Genomic DNA, 14,097 nt, shown 5'->3' with positions numbered 1-14,097 from the left:
ACACACACACACACACACACACCTCAAACTAAAAGTAGCTCATTCCTTTTTAAGACAACCAGTTCTATAATTGGGCTCCATTCAGACACATTCAGGGCTTATAATATACATCTTAATCTGAAAATGATCAAAAGTATTATAATAATTTACTGTGCAGAAGGACCTAATAATAATAATAATAATAAATACTGCAAAATTACTATTTAAATAGGTTAAATAATATAATCAGTAAAAAAACAAATGTGCCAATTCCATTGTCGTTACAGTGCGCATCCTCCAACCTCCAACCCAACTTGTATGCTTGTTAACTTGCATTTACAAATCAAATATTTACAAGTAATACTAGGTTGGTCTAACAATTGTCGTCTTTTCACTAGTTAAGCCAACATTTTTGCATTTAATTGTCCAGTTAACTAAAATATAATCATTAGTCTAACTTTTTGTGAGTTGGATTTTTTACAGTGTGTAAAATGTGACCTGGAAATGTTCTTGGTAGGTTTCGTGAGATTCAGCTGTGTGTGTATCTGTGCATAAGTTACAGAAGTGCATATACTGTATGGATGTATTCATATTGTGCTTTTCTACATCTGTGTGTGCGATCCAACAAGGTTAATGTTTGTAACCTTTACATAAATCTACTGCTATCCTTTTCCAGCATTGTGTTTTCCAGCAGCTGGCTCACGGCAGCGATAGATCCCATGGGAGCGTATGAATGTGCAGCCACATGTCTACTCATGACAGTCCAACATGAGCACATGAGCCAAACAAACCCTATAGCTCACCTCTGATTAACTCATGCTACATTCCCAATGGAAACCACGTCATCTAAATATACAACTCCATTTCTGCACATACACTTTTAAGATAAAGCTTCTTTGCTAGCATTGCTGGTTCTGTGAAGAACTTTTAACATTCATGGAATCTTTCCATTTCACAAAAGGTCGTGGACAAGGTTCTTTGGACTTTTACAATGTTCTTCACGCTAAAAGAAAATGGTTATTTTAAGAACTGTTCCCTGAACCAAAAATGGCTTTTCAATGGCATCACTGCAAAAACCCTTTTGGAACCTTTACTGGTAAAGGAACACTTTGCTGAAAAATTATAATTCACTGAAAGTCGTTTCTTGCCAAAATATGAGTCCATAATCCATAATAACACTTTGTGTCCTGCTGTCCTCTCAAATCAAAATCCTTCTAGTTTTGCTTTGTTTTCACTTATCAATTGTGCTTGAGTTTTGCATATTTCTCACATGACAAGACAACTTTCATTGGAGAAAGCAATATTATGGACAAAGGAATCATATTATAGCCAGAAGCAATGGTTTGAAGTTAAAAATAGTGTATTTGTTTTGTACAAACATGCAGCTTTTCACTTCACAAGACATTAATTGATGGAATGGAGCGGTGTGAATTACTGTGATGTTTTTATTAGCTGCTTGAACTCTCATTCTGACGGCACCCATTCACAGCAGAGGATACATTGGTGAGCAAGTGATGCAATGCTACATTTCTCCAAAGAAACAAACTTGTCTATATATTGGATGGCCTGAGGGTGAGTACATTTTTTGGGTGAACTCTTCTTTTAAGAGTGTAGGAAAGAGAAATCTCTTCAAGATCACAACTGCAGTTTAAAGAGGTTAAATGTATCTCAAACGGATACGAAAAAGCTTCTTGTGAAAAAGACACCATTAATCTCAGTATATCTGCTATATCTTCTCTGCTCTGCCATCATGCACACAACATTAAGTTAGCAGGGGATTTCTGTGTGAGGTTAACTTAAGCAGACTGACAGCACAGAGCAAAAGGCATTAAGAAATATAATGTCTAACATATGCCACACACAAGATTCTGATGGACCTGTTTGCCCTAAGAATCAAAGACCACCAGACGTTACAGGAATGTTACAGAGATTAAAATTTGAGGAGGAAAATGGACGCTTCCACTACTTTCAGTACGATAGTTTACCCCCAAAAATCTCTTCTACTCACTTATACCTTTGTTAAACTCTGTTAGCTTAGATCATTTAGAAGTTTCATCTGGTCTTGTTGAGATATATAGTTGAGTATCATCAGCATAACAGTGGAAATTAATTGCGTGTTTTCTTATAATATTACCTAGGGACAACATATATATTGAAAATAGCAGAGGACCTAGGACAGATCCCTGTGGTGCCCCTTATTTTACTGGTGTTAAATGAGATGACTCCCCATTGAAATAAACAAAATGGTAGTGATCAGACAGGTAGAATCTTAACCATTTTAAAGCCTGCCCTTGAATACCCATATAGTTTGTATAGGTTTTTTTTTACAAAGTAATGTAAATAATAATAATAATAAAAAATACTATTTCAATCTTTCTACTTCAACATTTCATGTATTATTCAATTTGTTGCTTGCCACTTGTTTCTTTGTAATTATTTGTGAGCAATTTCTGAGTAAATCTTTTTTATTTTTTTATTTTTTTTGGTGCATTTAAGTAGATTTTCATGAAAAGACTTTGAAGAAAACATGGAGTGATTTTTGGGTGAACTATTCCATTTTCATTCCAAGCTTTCCTACAAATATAGTCTTGATTGCATGTTGCAAAAAAATGGAAAATACATCTGTAGAACACAGAAGTACCAAAAAAACTGTGTCATTTGAAGTTGTAACTGAACTGTGTTCAACGGTTAGACATTTTATGCCTGAAATAGATGAAACAAAAAGCCATTAGAGAAATATAGAGAGAGATCAAAAGAGACATACCCCTGGTAGAGTCTTCTGTTCATGCAATGCATTCTGGGCTTTGATGGCTGATTCACGAGCGCAGTAGGTGAGGAATGCACAGCCTGTAAAAATGAGACAAGAATGAGATACAGAACTGCACACACCTATTCAAAACACACATGCACTCATGTACCAAAGCTCTGTGTTTTACGTTTCCATGCTGCTATTTATCACAAAGACATGCAAAATGAAAACAGTAGTAAACTAGATTTTTACATGTTCTGAGGCAAACGTGTGATGTCTGCCTGTGCAAAACTCTGTTCTGTTCTGCTTTGTTGACTTGCCAAGGCATTTGTATGTGTTTGCTATGTTATGTATTATTCTACGTCTAAAGAAATAGTATTGTTATTTATGAGTAATAGTATGACTTAGAATTAACATGCATTTACATCTGTTTTATTTATTAATTTAGTATCAGCTTTTATACATGTCTTACAAATGAAGGGCATCACAAGCAATATGTCAAAGTCAATAATATGCATAATGTCAGTTTTAAAGAAGGTCCGTAACCACCATGGACATAGAAAGAAACAACTGAAATAGAGCAAGATAAGATGTAAATTGCAAACCATTAAATAAAAGTGAGGGTTTTTTTTTTCCGATTGAAATATTAATCCAGTGAAACTATGCCCAGCAAACTACTCAAATTGTTCTCAAATATGACCGTTTTAAAAGAGAGAGAGAGAGAGAGAGAGAGAGAGAGTTGCATGCATCTCTCTCTACCTCTACAAAGAATGAAGCTCTTAGTTTAGTTTGTTAACACTGAATTATGGCTTCTACGGAAGCATATCTGCAAGTCTGTGTAGAAAAGTAGGGTGGAAAAAGTAATTTGAGATACTTTTGTCATTGAAATGCTATATTTGTCCTAAATTGCCTTAATTCACCTTATATATACACATTTGGCGAGCAATCAACTGATTAGGCAGATTTTCAATATAGCATTTAAAACCCTGAATAATCTTTATTCTGTCTAGCAAGTTTGCTTTGTGTTAATCAGAAAGTTTGCAAAAAATATTTTAAAAAAGTCAAAATTAATTAAAACTTTGTTAAGAGGCACACTCCTTTCTATTCAATCTCTTTTCTAAATACATCTTCAAATTCACTTTTTAAGCCTTTCCCAAACATTACGACACAAATAAATGAATTATATTCTGAATTAAAACTACTGCATTTCCCCTTGGAGCCAGCTCTCGGAGATCAGACAAAGAATCCAAAGGAATATTAAAGCAGTTTGGAGAGATCAGGAGCATTCCCGACAATCGTTCTGACAGTGATATTTTCATAGCTTCAGTGTAATTGGCTTGTAATTATTGCCGTTATAGGAGCAGTAGTCTAGTGTAACCTGTAAACCTTAATTAAACCAGTCACATTCATATGGACCCAAACCAACCCTCTGATTGAAGCCACATGTCCGGAGCGAATGGACCACCTCAGGTAGAACTAATCACACACACACACAGGGAACGGTGTTTAGAGAGAGCAGAGAGTGTAACAGCTCTCATATGTATTCAGTTTGCACACCTGTGTCCATTCAACAACAATATCACGCTATAATACATGAACACTGGCACAGCATACTAAATCAACACAATCTCATTAGCAGCCCATCCATGCCAGAACAGATTAAGTATGTTGTAAAAGTAGTTTAAAGACCCAATGAATCTGTTTTGACATTGACAGTTTACTATCCTGCATTGACGTACTGTATTACCTACTGAAATTGGATGTTAAGCTGGAACATATGAAAAAGGCGGCAACACTTTGCAATAAGGTCCTATTAGTAAACGTTAATTAATGCATTAACAGAACAATGAATTACGCTAAATGACAAATGTCCCTAGGGCTGCACATTTTCAAAAGATAATAAAACTAATGTGATACTTTAGATAAGAATATATTAGATTAGATTAAATTCAACTTTATTAACATTGCACATGTGGGTACAAGACAACGAAATGCAGTATGCATATGGTTTTAAAGTAGTAATATGTACCTTTATGGTACTAGCATGAATTATTTATGGGCAAATAAGACGTACCTTTTAGCTTTTGCACCTTACCAGCCCAGTAGCTTTGTACCTTTACATACTGTTAAATACTGTTTTATACAGTTATATTTTAATACAGTAAAATGTTTAAATATCATTACAATTTAAACTAAATGTTTTCTATTCCTGTGATGCATTCCTGTGATGCAAAGCTGTATTTTCAGCATCATTCCTCCAGTCTTCAGTGTCACATGATCCTTCAGGAATCATTCTTATATGCTGATTTGCTTCTCAGAAACATTTATACTTATTATCAGCTTTGAAAACAGTTGTGCTGCTACATATTTTTCTGAAACCATGAATATCTGGTTTCAGTCAGAACTGAATCACGCAAATGGCATTCCATGTAAAACTTAAGAGAAACAAGCAATCAAAATCTTGATTGGGTTCATTGGGGACAGGAAGAAACACTGCCTTTGGCTTTATACACCAGAGAATTACACGCTGGCTAATTTAAGATAAAGACCAATAATTCAGGCATTGTTATTCTGTGCATCTGTGTTGTATCACGCTCGGATCAATACTTTCTGGGAGCAGAAAATGACCGTCATCTCCTTATCATTTTCCATTAAAATCCCCTTTTGATAACATTTCATCATAGGCTGGTGGGAAGGAAAAGAAAGAGGGAGAGAGGGAGGGAATGATAGGGAGATATAATGTAAAAAAAAAAAAAGGTTTTTGTAGCTCAATAAAAACAACTTAATCTCGGTTTGCTCCCAAACGCTCCAAAAACAGCCCACACTGCATTTTGGGGCTATAATTTACATTGAAATCTCTCCATAGTAGTAATTACATTTTCTCATACAAAATACATTTTGGCCAAGCAAACACAATACACTGGAAGCCAAACCGTTTCTGGACACCTTTTTGAGGTAATTTTTCTGAATTAAATTACTCTATTGGCAATTATTTATGGGAGTTTTAACTCAACCAAATAACTTCAGCATAAAACAGATTTAGGACTGGAATAAATTTAGATGAGTGGCAGATATTTTAGCCAAAATCTACACTGGTTGTGATTTAAAGCCTTATCATCGACAAAAAAAAAAAAGTAAATCTGATTGCTTAGTAAAACAAAATCAAACTTCAGCAAGACACATGATTTGAAGAATGCATACCATTCTGAAGATTAATATTAGGGTAATATTCAACATATTAGCAGCTGCATCCCATTTGTCTGAAGCGTAATGAACTGTCCACACAGAGATCAGAAATGTGCTCAGAAATGTGGTCCTCTCACAGGTTTTTTTATCTTCACATGTTGGAAAGGCAATGGAATGCAATTACGGGTTGACTTCCTACCCTCCATTACCCTTACATTAAATAGCCATTACATTATATGACTTTATCTTTATATACAGCGTTTCTGTCTAAAAGTGTAATTGTGACTTCATTTCTCAGAGCTAAGATCTACCTTCTTTTCTCTGAGCATTTATACACATACTGTACATATAAGCTGTAATTAAATATATTGTAAACTTATTTACTTTAAATTCATGCTTTTTCAATAATGTGTGAAAAGATTTTGGAACTGTCACAAAAGAGAGCAAATTCTTGTGTCCAATGAAAATGGGCAATGATATGATACGCTACTGATCAAAAGAAGTGCTCACCAAGTGCTCATTAAAAAAAGCATTATTGCAGTTAAAATGTTTGATGTTTGAATATATTTTAAAATATAATTTATTTATGTAATCAAAGCTGTATTTTCAGCATCATTCCTCCAGTCTTCAGTGTCACATAATCTTCAGAAATCAGAATAATATGCTGATTTGCTGCTGCTCAACAAACATTTATTATTATTATTATTATTAATGCTGAAAACAGTTGTGCTGCATCAGATTTTTGTGTAAACTGAAACATTTTGTTTTGCATGATTATAGGATGAACAGAAATTTATTTGAAGTAGAAATGACTGCTGGACCATTTGCGTGATGTCTCATTATGTGGACAGTGCTGGCACAAAAATAATAAATATAAAAGATAAGTTGTACCTGTGCATATCTAAAAAAATAAAAACTATTTATGACAATAACAAATGCACATTAAGAGAATCATCATATTACAGCAATCATCATACATCATTACAGCAATCATCAGCAATTCAATGCAAATGAATACAGTATTTGGTCCAGTTGAGCTTATGACACTATATATGCAGCTATTTGCATGTGGACATCAAGTGAAAACAACACTGCACTGACTGTCACATCTACAGTAGATGAGGGGAATGCTCTTCTATAAGTAATCTTTCACATGCACTAATAAAGACTTCTTCCTCTACCTGATAGAGCTCAGTGTCTAAGTTTACCTTAATAATAGAAAAAGGGTTTCTCCTAAAAATAACAATTCTAATTACATAGATAGACCCTTTTTATGATCTTCTGCTGGTGCATTAAATTGTCCCAAAAATGTGACGATATGAAGGACCTATAATGTAACAAAAGGATTTGGATTTTGAAGATGAGACGTACTTTCAAATGCATGTAAAAGATATTGTATTCTAAAATAGACAGAGAATGTTAGACATAGAGAATCATGACTATGATACTTCATAGTACAGCACACAGTCCAGGTCCAGGTTCATTACCAAAACAAAACCAATATTCCCTATGACATATTTACTAATATGACAACATGCTAAACAGTCATTACCTCAATGCTTTACCTCGCTCTTCACTTTTACGCTGTCATTGAGTGACATTGTTAGTCTGAACAACAAGCTTTTACGCACCTACTCGCACGGCACGATCCAGGCATTTATTGACATCCCTGATTAAATGTGTGCATGTGAATGCAGGTCAAAGGGAAGCCTATAAACATGCTGCCTGTGATGATTAATGTTTACCGCTGTGGCTGTTTGTCTAATGCATTGCACACACGCACACACACACACAAATGCACATCCAATCTCTTCATAAAAACTAGTTGTAGATTTTGATGAGATCATTGTTTTTGTGTTGTAACAAAATTATATTCCAATAGGCATAAATATGCATAACAAACAAATGTTGGGTAAAATAGGTCTTTTTAATTGCATACTGACCCATTTTATGGTCTGTAATCTTGGATTGTTTGTTGCAATGCATTTTGAAATTGCCTTAAGGGCAAATTTTTTTGATGCTGCCTTAAAATTTGGTCAAAATAAGAATCTTAGAAGCAGCACAATTATACCTACATAGGCAACAATTTAAGGCATCATGACAAGTAAAATATTCACCATTTATCACAGCCTTTCATGCATAGTATGCCTAAAAATGCTGCCTATGTAGAAAAAATCTTATACAGCCTAAAGAGGTTAGCTGGTCTCCCAGTCCAGCCAAACTGACTAGTCTGGTCTGTTTAGCTCAGGGCTTAGCTCCAGCCCCAATCAAACACACCTGTGATCTTGAAGACATTGATTAGCTTGTTCAGGTGTGTTTGATTAAGGGCTGGAGGAAACTTTGTAGGACAGTGGCCCACAGGACAGAAGTTGCCCAGCCCTGTATCCAGTATCCTAAAAGAGACTTAATATTAAGTAATATTATACATTTTACTGCACTGATTCTATTGGATGAGAACAAAACTGAACTAAATAAAGCAGGATAATGACTTGTTTCACTGAGTATTTGTTTCATAACTAATGAACTTCGTAGAGCTGCTTTATAGCTGAAACTGTATTCATTTAATAATTTGATGAATTGTGCACTATTATTGAACTTAACTGAATCAACACTGAATTGAACGGAATAATACTAATAACTTCTGTAAAGCTGCTTTATGATTGAACTGAGTTTGCTTCATAACTAGGGTGACCATATGTGCCGTTCATACGGGACACGTCCCAGTCAGGATTTTAGACCCCGTCCACACGGAGACGCGTTTCTGTGAATACGCACAATTTTTTTATCTGATAGGCGTTTCGTCCACATGGATCCGGCGTTTTCGTAAGGTGAAACCACTATTTTTTTAAACCGGGTCCCAGAGTGGATATATTTGAAAACGCCGTCTTCGCGTTTTCGTCTGGACGGCTAATCCATATATTTTCTGAAACGATGACGTCATCAGCCCACGTCTCCCCCCTAGTCAGACACCTCTACGTCACGTAACAGCAACAAAAACATGAACAAACACTGAACGATTGTCTTTTTATTAACTAACATTAACACTGATTAATAAATGTATTGTTCCATGTTCGTTTGTGTACCAAGCGCAAGGTTTATGAGCATAGTCCAAGTCTTCTTCTCTGTTTTTAGTGTATCTCTGCAGCAGAATTACAGCGCCACATACTGGTCTGGCATGTATACTACATCAATTTGCGGTCTCGTGTGGATGCGGAAATTTCTTGAGATGAGGAAAAAAAAGATCGGATTGGGGTAAGCTCCGTCTCCGTGTGGACGCAGTCTTAATAATGCCTAAAACATCCAGAGCAGTTTGACCAATGACATGCAGGTATTGTACATTATTCGACCAATCGTGGTGCTCCGTGTGAGAAGGTGAGATCTAGAGGGAATGATCAAAGCAATGCAAATATGCACACGTGTTTGTTCGTTGATTGACTTGAAGCATCGCTGCACACAAAAAAAAAAAAAAAAAATGAATGCCACAATGCTTCAAGTCTAACGAATGAACAAACACGTGAAAGCAATTCGAAAGCATAAGGAGCCGTCTGCTTTGCTCTTTATAGCTCTCATGAATGTTACACAACGATCAACCTGCACAGTGCATATAGCCAAAACCTGGATATTTTAGGCAACATTAAAATCATGGCTGGGACGTGTCCCGTATGAACGGTGCATATGTTCACCCTATTCACAACTAATGAACTTTGCAACTTTCACACAGTTATGAATGGAACTGAATTTTAAATTTTGAATTTTTAAGTCTGTTTTACAGCTGAAACCGTATTCATTTCAACTGACAAATTTTGCAATAATAACACTACTATATTCATGTTTATTACTGTGAAGCTGATTTAGTAAAATATGAATTATATTACAAAGTGCTGCGTAAACAAATGTGCCTTGACTTGTCATCTGGTCTGGCTGGAAGACCAGTTAAACCAGTGTTAAACCAGCTAAGTCCAGTGAACCACATTAGGCCGATTTAATGCTATTCTTTTTAGCAGGGCTGTGAAAGCAGGTAATTGAAATATGCATCTAATGCTGTTTTCCATTGATTTCACCCTCTGCCTATTGTGGCAGGTCTTGCACTCATAAGGCACATTTCATAGCAGTAATTTAATGTCAATGCAAATGATAATCTAACAGCACTGTACTAATAGCATCCCACTGAGACAGCAGTCAACAGAGAGCATGTGTGTGTGTGTGTGTGTGTGTTTGTGAGTGTGACAGGCCTCCTACATTGATTCATCCTCCCTCACGCACCCTCCTATGAGCATAAACCATTATTCATTTGTGCAGTGTGTGTGTGAGCGTGTGTGTGCCTCTGAGCATGACAGAAAGGAGGAATATTTTGAGCAGAAGAAGGAAGGGGGACGCGGATACTCACAGAGGAGTGCGTTGCTTTAAATGGGTTTTCAAGTTCAATTAACATGATGTTTTTCATGAATTAGAGGACTTTGTTTTCTTTCACTAATAAATGAAATAATCACAGAATACCTGGGCAAGAATCTGTCTGCGCTGCTCTCAAATCAAATCAGAGCTTCAGTCAAGTGAGATGATCTGCCTTAGACAAAAGAGAATCGAGGAATGCAAGCTCTTTTACTATTACAAATATTATTCTAAGGTTATTTAAAATCCAGTAATATATACTGTACATACTCTATTAATGCAATTTAGATTCAGTTTTAATCCCACTAAGAAAGAAAAAGTAAAAATGAGATTGCTTTAGTATCTCTCTTTTTTTTTCTCAAATGCAAAATGAGACTTTAGGTTTATTTTTATCCTAAAAAAAAGACCCCATTAATCTCACATGCATCTTCTAGGATTTCAAACATTTCTCATCGAATTCTTCCACAACCAAATGATCTGAGAATCTTTCCACACACATTTTATAGTTCTACACTATAAAAATTCCATAAGGTTTATTTTGCAGTGATGAAATAGAAGAACAATTTTTGGTTCTCCAAAGAACCTTTCAATGACCTTTTGTAAAATGAAAAGGTTCCATGGATGTTAAAGGTTATTTAATGAACCTTCAATTACAATAAAGAACCTATTCTGGCCTACCATTTAAAAAATAAATACTACAATCCATGACAAAAACACCTACTTCCTAAAGCATTATGTCCTAATTTCTGTTGGTGCATTAATTTGGATGAAATTTTGCTTGGGAATTTGGAAAAATAATGCATTGCATATACATGCTCAAATAAAATTCTCAAATGCCAAACAAAGGAAAATGAAACCTTTAGTGGGTATAGCACGTAATGTAAGGTACACATTTTACTGTGAATGAGAAACCTCACACTAAATGTTTCAGTTCACATAGTGAAGAACAGTGCATGTCGCACACTTAGTATGCATCATCTGCATGCAAACTGGGCTGCCCTACTTCTGCAAGCACACACAAAAATACGTGATGATACACAAGTGGGAATGACCATGGTACATCCAGCATCCTTTTTGTTGTCATGACATGGGTGAACACAAGCAGAAAAGCACAATGCAAGAGAAATATAACAAGACAGATCTATCAACATCAGACGGGTCTGAATGACATCTGACAGCATGCATTGATGGAAATCAGTTGCAGTCATACTGAGTGTAGCTCAATATAACGTGGGACACAAAAGACCATGTCTACATGCAATAGAGCAAAGTTGATGCTTATATTTTAAGTAAACAATAATGTTTATATATTCCCAATTTTATATTACATATAAATGTTAGCAGGTGCACAGACTGAACCTGCACAAAAACACAATGCATCAGTGTACTACATGAGAAATAGACCATGCTACTCGAAAAAGATTGATAGAGGTAGGTTTGAATGGCATCTGACAGCATGCACTGATGGAAATCAGTTGCAATAGTGACTGCTTAAAAACAATGTGAAGAACGGAAATTAGGGGAAGAAGAGAATACACAGTGTAGATGATGAATACAAGTATGTGCAACAGAAATCTGATTTTTAGATTTTCATTAAACATCGAGCATGTTACCCTAAAAAGTGAGAGGTAGGTTAAACTGACATCTAACTGCATAGACTGATGAAAATCTGTTGAAATAATTAGCAGCGAAAAAGGTCGTGGGTTCAGTTCCCAGGGAACACACATACTGATAAAAAAAATGGATAGCCTGAATGCACTGTAAGTCACTTTGGATAAAAGCGTCTGCTAAATGCATAAATGTAAACTATAAGAACAGGGGTAGCCCGCACGGTGTAAGGAACAAATGTGCATACAATCTTATGTTTATAAAAGTTATAAATACCAATATAAACAAATATATGTATTTTTCATGAGAACTGTTAACCAGGTGCGCAAACACAAAACATTAGTGTATCGCGTGAAAAACAGACTATGTTACTCTTAAAAAGACTTCTGTCCGAATTCCGTGAAAGCATGCTGTCAGATGTCAATCATTTGTAATCGTGCTGGCCGTGGAAGCCTACATATGAGAGACCAGGAGGAGTACAAAATAAAACCAGGTTCTGTGCGTACAGAATAAATACATGCGCAACAGAAGAAAATTGATGTTTAGAAGTAAGCAGCGGTGAACAATGACGAGGCAACATATTTTTAGCTCGTAATGCATTTTATAGCAGGTAACCCATGTTGGCCAAAGCCCTCACCAGCCAATCAGAAGCATCATTACCTTTGTGCATGCCTGTGTAACGGTCCTTGAGGACAGTCAGTTCGTGGATCTTTCCAAACTGTTCGAAAAGAGGTTTGAGGTCCTTCTCCTCCAGGTTGCGCGGGATCTGTCCTATAAACAGCTTGATGGCATCCTGGTCTTTCATGGTGCCGTTGTCGGGGTTGATGGAGATGGGCTCTGAGCCGTTCATGGGCTTAGGGAAGGTGATGTGCGCGTACTGGGGCTGGTGCGGGATCAGGAGCAGTGGTGCCGCTGCCTGGCTCGGTACCGCCCCCGGTCCAGAGAGGAGCAGGCTGGCGTGGGCAGGCTGAGGATGCTGCTGAGGATGCTGCTGCCTCCTCGCTTCAGTCTGGGTGAATCTAGCCATTCTGCGCGCGGCGGAGAGCTCGGTAATAGTAACAACATACACACGCACACGCGCCGGGAGAGAGTACGCGCTCAGCTGGAAACGCGCGCGACGCTCTCTTTCTATTCGACACATGTCACGCTCGCGCCCCCCGCACCTTATAGGAGGAGGAGGAGCGCGGTCACGACTCACATGCGCGGACCCGTACCGCCACCTGCCGACCAATCAACTGCGCCAATACACACTACTGAGATAGATAGATAGATAGATAGATAGATAGATAGATAGATAGATAGATAGATAGATAGATAGATAGATAGATAGATAGATAGATAGATAGATAGATAGATAGATAGATAGATAGATAGATAGATAGATAGATAGATAGATAAAATCATAGTTTATCAAACTTTGAACATTATATTTAGTCATTTAGCAGATACTTTTATCCAAATAAGCTTACAAATGAAACAATTTTCTTTCTGAAATTTCTAATAAATTTCACAATAATTACAAAGAAACAGCAATCAACATTTAATTAAATATTACATTTTGGAGTAGAAAGACTAAAACTGTAATTTATTGTAAAATGTGTAAAATGCACATGTACTGTATGACTTTCCAAGATACCAAATAAAACATGCCTTTTTCCCAGAGAGAGAGAGAGAGAGAGAGAGACTAAGCTTTTTTATTATTATTACAAAACTTGAAGAAAAACACAGGAACAGGGAAGCGAGACTAATATATTCCAGCAAAAAAGCGATCAAAAATAAGAACATAAAGCAAATATTCTGGCTTTGCATGTCAAATAAGAAGATTATCATCAATACAAAAAAGTGGAAAAAAAAAACACTTACATTCTTAAGAAAAGCTGCTAGGTAGCTTTGACATAATCCAGGGTGTGCACAGCAGAACTTCACGAACTACACAGCACAGTCTTGACGTCACACACAAAACGATTGTAGGAACTGCTATATGTCAGCCATATTGGAATAGTCAGAGCTGCTCCATTTACACTCAAGAGCAAGGTCTTTGTTTACAACTGTAGTAAGGCTGCACATGCATGAATATCTTTATCTGCAGTAGACTTAGGCAGATGCTTTTTCTAAACTAACACTACACAACAAGATGAAGCCTGTAGCTAAAAAGACATTTAAAAGGAACTTTTAAAAACATATTA

General features: G+C 36.3%; 1 protein-coding gene across 2 annotated transcripts in view; it reads right to left on the bottom strand.

Moving 5' to 3' along the window:
- LOC127937785 (CUGBP Elav-like family member 5) overlaps positions 1-13,002 on the bottom strand; it is a 131,716-nt gene extending 118,714 nt beyond the window's left edge. For both annotated transcript variants that reach the window (XM_052534304.1, XM_052534305.1), the window contains exons 1-2: positions 12,572-13,002; positions 2,744-2,826 (exon numbers count right to left, since the gene is read on the bottom strand). In XM_052534304.1, coding sequence (XP_052390264.1) covers positions 2,744-2,826; positions 12,572-12,938 — 450 coding nt within the window. In that variant the 5' untranslated portion in view covers positions 12,939-13,002. The remainder of the gene's footprint in view (positions 1-2,743; positions 2,827-12,571) is intronic.
- Positions 13,003-14,097: the final 1,095 nt, after the last annotated feature.

This window comes from Carassius gibelio, chromosome A2 (assembly GCF_023724105.1).
Source record: "Carassius gibelio isolate Cgi1373 ecotype wild population from Czech Republic chromosome A2, carGib1.2-hapl.c, whole genome shotgun sequence".
NCBI lineage: Eukaryota > Metazoa > Chordata > Actinopteri > Cypriniformes > Cyprinidae > Carassius > Carassius gibelio.
The sequence above is the reverse complement of the archived record's forward strand: the minus strand, read 5'-3'. Positions and strand labels throughout refer to the sequence as shown.